Raw genomic sequence first — 7,791 nt, 5'->3', positions numbered from 1 at the left:
TAATGTCTGTTTCACAAGTGAGACCCAGGAAATCCCTTATATGGACAAATGCATCAGATATCACTACAGCTGAATAACATGCAGATAGAGACGCTTTGACTGATGAAACATGGAAGACAATAAACACACAATTGCAATGCAATGCTAATTGACATAGCTTGTATCACAGTATAGAATTTTATAAAAAAAATATTTTCTGTCTCACTGTGATAAGAAGCCACATGGAACCACAGAAGCTAACTATTTTAAACACGAGTGATTTTGGAGCAAAACATGCTATTAGTCTCATAAATTGTCATGTTTGACGCTATTTTAAGCAAACATACTACCTATCCCTGTTGCCAGGAGCAACTGTTTTATAACTAATTTTGAAAAGTACATTCACGTATAAGATTATGTGGTTGTTTTTAAGAAGGACAAAAGCAAAGAAGGGTAAGTGAGGGTTTAAAAGGAAAGAAAGGGTCTAAAACAGTGTGAATAGAAAGGTGCCAGTAAAAAAAATTATGTGGGGTGTGGGTAAGGTCGGGCATTGTTTGAATTTTAATGATTCCGATTCTTGTCAATTCCTAATTTCGATTACAATGAGGTAAAAAATAAATAAATAAATACAAATAAATCTTAGATATACTCTTATTACAAAATATTTCATAGTTAGCTGAATACTATGAATGAAAATCAACAGGCTAAAGAACACTTACACAGGATGTGTGTCCAGCAGAGAAAACAGCCCGCGAGTCTTCTTGACTTCACATTGAAAGTGTAGTTTGTTATAATAACAAAGGTGGACTCCAGGCACATTTTCGGTAGGACAAAAAATAGCATTTTATTTTACATGTTAACCCATACCTTGGCATGGGAATCCAAAATCTATTCCAATTCTGGATTAGGATGCTTAAGGTCAGGAATCGTCTACTTGTTATAAAATTAAAATTTCGATTCCTCTTATCGATTCCTTTGTGCGCATTTTAATATGACTTTAAACCATTCAAGCACCAAAAGACTCGTGCACTGTTTTCTGTCCTGCAAACATAGGGGTGCAGCCATCATTTCAGAAATGAGGGGGACAGAAATGTAAAAAAACAAAACAAAAAAAACAACATTTTACTTTTGACTAATTGACAGGCTTTATTTTTTCTTATGTCTTCTAATTGGCTAATAAATCAAATACACTGCTGGGCGATAACCAATCATTTTTATTCTATAATATTTTTTTCTGTATTTTCCTAATGACAATTTTAGGATTGGTTTATACAAACACATAATAAGGCAGAATAGTTTCTATACTGTAATAAATGTTATATCAATTAGCACTGCATTATTCATATACTATTTATTACCTGGAAATTACCTTTTTTAAGCTATACAGCTATTGCAGGATGCCTTTGTCCATATTAGGCATTTCCTGCACGTCATAAATTATTATATATTACTTCTACTAGGCCGTTTTGGACTTTATGCGCGAGAGCACCCTCCGGCTTCGAGTATGAATGAAACATGTACTATATGTTCACATCGTCTCGTTTTGGATATGTAAAACTCGTTCGGTCATACATACACTAGCCTATCTAGTTTCTTCGCCCATGTGCACACACATCCAAAGCATGCACACAGAAAAAGTGATTTAAAATGCATCTGATTAATTTAATAGATAAAACATGGTTGATCTTTGTCAGCGGTATGACCCATTTCAGGAGCTGACAAAATGACAATTTAAAATCAGAGTATAGCTCACATTCACTAAAATATTGAAACGCTATGCTGATTCAAAACGACAACGCCGGTGATTGACAGTCAAAGCAAAGCGTGGTTTGAACGCCCTGCCCCCCAGCTGAACTGGAAGTTTTGATTGATTTTGCACCCGAGTCAGACCTGTCTGTTATTGGCTGAAGCGCAGGGCTCCACCCCAGAAGTTTGAAAAGTGCCCGTCAAATGCCGGCTCGCTCTTTCTCTCCATCCTCAGAGGAATGGGCGAACGAGGGGCTGCCGCGAGGAGCATAAGTTCCGAGAACCAAGTCCGGTTGGGCAAGTATGGCACATCTACCAGGACCTGCTCCTCGTCCTCCCTGACTTTGCACAGTGTCTGTGTGAGAAGGCTCACTGGGGGAAACACATATTTGCGAAGGCCCTGGGGCCAGCTGTGCACCAGCACATCCGTGCCGAGGGTGCCCTCGGTCAGGGAATAAAACAGCTGGCAATGGGTCAAGTCCAGAGAGGCAAACAGGTCTACCTGTGCGGCTCCGAAGAGGTCCCAAATCAGCTGGACCACCTGGGGATTGAGTCGCCACTCTCCCGGAAGCGCAGGCTATCGTGAGAGCTCGTCGGCTGCACGATTGAGCACGCCAGGGATGTGAATGACCCGAAGCGACCTCAGATGCTTCTGACTCCAGAGGATGAGATGGCGGGCGAGTTGCGACATGCGGCGGGAGCGTAGACCACCCTGGCGGTTGATGTACGCAACGGTCGCAGTATTGTCCGTACGGACCAGCACGTGCTTGCCATGTAGCAGCCCTTTGAAGACGTACTGCTAGCAACTCGAGGCAGTTGATGTGCCAATGCAGTTGAGGCCCCGTCCACAGACCCGACATTGCATGCCCGTTGTACGTGGCCTCCCAGCTCGTGGCCGAGGCATCCGTGAACACCACAGCATGCCTGGACACTTGTTCCAGGGGGACTCCCGCCCGTAGAAACGAAGGGTCTGACCACGGGCTGAAGGTTTGGCGACAGTACGGGGTAATAGACACCCGGTACGTGCCGCTATGCCGTGCCCATCTCGGGACTTGGCCGTGAAGCCAGTGCTGAAGCGGCCTCATATGAAGCAACCCGAGCGGCGTTACTGCGGCCGCGGATGCCATATGCCCCAGGAGCCTCTGAAAAAGTTTCAGTGGGGCCGCTGTTCTGCCTCAAGCAGTTCAACACTGACTGGACGCGCTCTTCTGTGAGTCGTGCTGTCTGGTTGACCGAGTCCAACTAACCGAGAAAAGAGATCCTCTGCACAGGGGAGAGTTTGCTCTTTTCCCAGTTGACCCGAAGTCCCAACAGGCTGAGGTGACGAAGCACCATGTCCTTGTGTTCGCATAACTGGTCCCTAGACTGTGCTAGTATCAGCCAGTCGTCGAGATAGTTGAGAATGCGAACACCACGTTCTCTGAGTGGAACAATGGCTGCCTCCATAAAGACGTGAGGCGACAGGGACAGCCCAAAGGGTAGGACCTTGTACTGATAAGCCCGACCCTCGAACGCAAACCGTGGGAACGGCCTGTGTCGAGGGAGAATCGAGACATGAAAGTATGCGTCCTTCAGGTCGATTGCTGCAAACCAATCTCGGGGACGGATGCACTCGAAAATGCGTTTTTGCTTTAACATCTTGAATGAGAGCTTGTGCAGGGCTTGTTCAAGGTTCGCAGGTCCAAGATTGGCCGTAACCCACCACCTTTCTTGGGCACAATGAAGTAGGGCCTGTAAATCCCTGCCTTCATATCGGCTGGAGGGACCGGCTCGATCGCGTCCTTCGCCAGTAGGATGTCGATCTCCGTCCGTAAGACAGGGGCATCGCTGCTCCGCACAGAGGTGAAGTGGATGCCCCTGAACTTGGGGGGACGCCGGGCAAACTGAATCGCATAGCCGAGTCTGATGGTACGGATGAGCCAATGAGACGGCCTGGGGAGCGCTAGCCAGGCTCCCAGACACCGTGCAAGCTGGACCAATGGAACCACAGACGTACCCGGGGTGGGGCAGCAAGGTGGAACACAGGCACTCGACTCGGGAGGCACTGAGGCGGCTCGAAGTGGAGTCTGTGTGTGCTGTGCCACACTTACCTGGTTCCAGGGTTGGGCAGAGGGTGTGAGAGAAGGCCTGGTGGAGTCCTCGACCCACACACTGCTGCCTGCTGGCGAAGGGAGTCGCAAGGTGTTTGCAAAATGTCGCACACTGTCAACCGAACCCTCTTGTGACCCAGAAATAGAGGAAATTGCTCTTTTTTTGAAAATGTGGGTACCGCTGGACTCCGATGAGGCGGAACAAAAACAAAAGGAAACAAAGGATTCTCCACCCGGCCCTCCTCCGGGGGAGGGAGTGGTCCGGACACCATCTCCCAGAGAGCAGATCCTCCCATCTCTGGGTCACCCGTCTCAGGGCCACTTGCCCTTACGCTTACCGCCTGGTTTGGCGGGGGCCTGGATGGGCTGGGCGTTCCCCTTGCGGCCAGCCGCCTGCCGTCTAGGTGGAGGCTGCTGCTTAGGCTGAGCAGGGGCGGAGGTGGCCGCCGGGGGCGCCCTCGGCGACGAGCAGATGAAGGCGCTGCAGCCGACGACTGGGTGGAGGCAGCAGCTGGTCGTCGGGACAGGATGTGCTTAATCGCCTCCATCTGCTTCTGTGCCGCTGAAAACTGCTGGGCAAAGTTTTCAACAGCGTCGCCGAAGAGGCCGGCCTGACATACAGGGGCGTTGAGGAACCGAACTTTGTCAGGCTCACGCATATCTGCCAGGTTCAGCCACAGGTGGCGCTCCTGGACCACTAAGGTGGACATCGCCCGACCCAGGGAGCGTGCAGTGATTTCGTCGCCCATAGGGCAAGGTCCGTCGCTGCACGCAGTTCCTGCATAACCCCTGGGTCAGAACTACCCTCGTGCAGTTCCTTGAGCGCTTTGGCCTGGTAGACCTGCAGGAGCGCCATGGCATGCAGGGCGGAAGCGGCTTCTCCACAAGCTGTGTAAGCCTTGCCCGCCAGAGAGGACGAGAACTTATACGCTCGGGAAGGGAGACGCGGATTACCCCGCCAAGAGGTAGCGGTCTTGGGACACAGTTGCATCGCCACAGACCGCTCCACTGGGGGGAGCTCCACGTACCCCTTAGCCGCCCCGCTATCGAGGGTAGTGAAGAAGGAAGAAGGACCAGACCGGCTTAGGGCAGAAAAAGGTGCTGTCCACGATTTAGTCACCTCTTCATGCACCTCCGGAAAGAAAGGTACTGGGGCGGAGCGCTGAGAACCAGCACGGGCCGCTCCAAGAAACCAATCGTCCAGCCGCAAGGGTTCGGGACACGGTAGAGGGTTCCACTCGAGCCCGACACTCGCAGCGGCCCGGGAAAGCAATACAGCCATCTCTGGGTCTGACTCGGGCAACGCTGCCACACCCGAAGGGGGCAGCGCAGCCGAATCTTCATCCCCGGAGGACATACACTCACCCTCCGATTCAGCGACCGACATCTGGTCCTCCGGGGGATCCCTAAAAGTGACAACTGGTGCCGCAAGAGGCGGACCAGCACGCCCTCTTGGAGGCTCCACTGGTTGCAGTGTCATGGAGGAGTGAGGAGCCCGAGGAGTTTGACTCAGTTGGGTGTTCCTCACTGTAATCCTCAAGTCACCTAGGTTATTAACCGAAGTAGGCTTCTTCTGAGCTGGCCCAGAAGAAGAACTAGATCAGGGAATATACGAAGGGGCTCTAGTCCTTTCAAGATACTGGAGTCTCGACCTTAAAACCGAGATGGTCATGTTCCCGCAATGAGAACATGTACCATCCATGAGTGCCACCTCAGCGTGTGCGAGGCCCAAACACGTGAGGCAGTAATCATGACCATCACCGGGGGCCAGGTAGCGACCGCATCCAGTAGCACACGGTCTGAATGACATCTTGAAAAAGACGCAGGATCAAACCGTGTGTGCTCTTTTAGGAATTTGCTCTCTACTAGTGCTGAAACGCACAGGGGAAATGGCTGCGGCTACACAACAGTACAAATAGTGCAAGCCTGTTGTGAGCACTCACACTCGTTGAAGGCGCACTCTCCAGCGAGCTGTGAGAACAACTGTTTTTGCTCTCTCGTGAGATCGCGACCAACACTGTCAGCGCCGTCACACCCAGACACGCAGATGCTCCTTCCCAACGAACAGCTCGCCTTCCACCACTTTCCAAAGAAAACACATGCGCAGGAACAGCACATGTGTTCGGCTCCGAAGCGAAAAGCAATTATGCGACGCACCGACTGCTCATTAAATACTCGCGCTGCAGCGCAGAGCAGCTGTGGCAATTATCGCATGCCAATGTGCATTGGCTCATTTTTCTTACACTCAAAGTAGATTGGTCTCCCAAAGCGATCCCCAATTCGTCGGTCAGTTCCGACGTACGTCGAACATGACCGACTGAAAGGGAACTGAAGGTGACAGATGATGTGTGTGAGGAAAAACACAGGCTTGACAGATTCAGATGAGATTTAAAACAAATTTCTCAAACGAATCCCATAGGGATTTCCTGCAGTAGCTTAAGGAAACTGAATGAATAGCTTCCAAAGTGAAATTTGTATCAGCATAGATTTACATGTATTTATTTAAATTGTTTTGAACAAATTTTTTTTTCTGGCTATGTTCAGGTGATCCAGGAGAAACGGGTGAGAAAGGAAATCAAGGACGGTCACAAATTGGAGACCCAGGTCTCCCAGGACCACCAGGTGAGCAGATGCAGCACCACTACTAACATATAAATTTTTTATATTAGTTTTGCCCTGAAATTACATTATATAATGTTAATACAATTTTTTGTTTGTTTGTTTGCAATAAATATAGTTTTCCATAACAATTTCCCACCCTATCGGGCCTTAACTGCCATGAAATGAGCAACAGCGCTTCACTCTACTCTTGTTGTCATGTGTAATATATTTTAACTGCTCATTGGTCGATAGCATTCTCTTTGCAAAGGAAGGTTATAGTTTCCATAGTACTTCAAACTAAATTTGATTAATGAAATGGCATATTTAATAATTAATGAAGTCAAGTAATATAGGCGGTGAGGTTATTTTACAGACACATTATTTTGTTTCAGGTCCAATGGGTCCACCAGGGGTCGGAAAACCAGGCCACCCAGGTAAGCCGGGCCCACCTAGTCACAACGGCGAGGAGGGGAAGAGGGGGCACCCTGGCGAGCCCGGTCAGCCAGGCGTGTGTCATCCTTCCATGTGCTACGGCGCAATGTTGCGAAGAGATCCTTTCAGTAAAGGGCCAAACTATTGACAGAGCTTTGGCTGAAATGCAGACAGTCTGGATGCGGTGCTGCTCAGTGAATGAAAGAAAACAATAACAGCGAATCTTTCCAATCTCAGGATGATCAAATTTTTCAAGAGTGTTTCTCACTCATGGACACATGAAGTACCTCTTAAAGTGTAGATAACAAGATGATGTTATCATCTACATTATCACCACCGATTGTCCATGACTCAGTCCAACACTTGTCTTTCTGTGTCACAAGCTGAGATGTGCCATGATTTATTCACGCTGTTTGTCATGTGGCATGAAACGCATCAGCTGAATATTTGTGAAAACATCCAGTGTGAGGAGTTCTACAACACTCGCAGTGGAAGTTCTACCTAGATATCGACTTTACTTCCTCAATCTCTTGCTCCCCCAAGTGCCGTTCATCCATCACCAGCCAATCATCTCGTCGTATTTATGATGCTAGATTTACTGTCTATTTTGCATTTGTGTTTCTTTTTGGTCAGATGTTTCTTTTGCTGCTTGCAAGCTTTTCATGGGAGGTGCGAGAGTTCTTTTGTAACACTTTATGTTTTCTTTCCTATATTGACGTCTCTCAGACATCCATGATAATTATTGTCCATTTAGGTATTACTACAAGGGTTCCCACATCTTTTGACCAATTAATTTCCTTGTTGTTGTTTTTTCTAGGCATTTGTGATTACAGGAAACATTTTAAAAAATCTATCTTAAAATTTTAATTCTATCCTGTTATATTTTAGAGAAAAAAAGTTGTTGTTTTTTCTAGGCATTTGTGATTACAGGAAACATTTAAAA

General features: G+C 48.2%; 1 protein-coding gene across 1 annotated transcript in view; it reads left to right on the top strand.

The window, feature by feature from the left end:
- LOC107712323 (collagen alpha-1(XXI) chain-like) overlaps positions 1-7,656 on the top strand; it is a 118,269-nt gene extending 110,613 nt beyond the window's left edge. Inside the window, exons 31-32 of the mRNA XM_016517548.1 lie at positions 6,360-6,437; positions 6,809-7,656. Coding sequence (XP_016373034.1) covers positions 6,360-6,437; positions 6,809-6,996 — 266 coding nt within the window. The 3' untranslated portion in view covers positions 6,997-7,656. The remainder of the gene's footprint in view (positions 1-6,359; positions 6,438-6,808) is intronic.
- Positions 7,657-7,791: the final 135 nt, after the last annotated feature.

This window comes from Sinocyclocheilus rhinocerous, unplaced genomic scaffold, assembly GCF_001515625.1.
Source record: "Sinocyclocheilus rhinocerous isolate Xijiao unplaced genomic scaffold, SAMN03320098_v1.1 scaffold358, whole genome shotgun sequence".
In the NCBI taxonomy this organism is placed as follows: domain Eukaryota; kingdom Metazoa; phylum Chordata; class Actinopteri; order Cypriniformes; family Cyprinidae; genus Sinocyclocheilus; species Sinocyclocheilus rhinocerous.
Note: the sequence above shows the minus strand (reverse complement) of the source record. Positions and strands in the feature narration are given on the sequence as shown.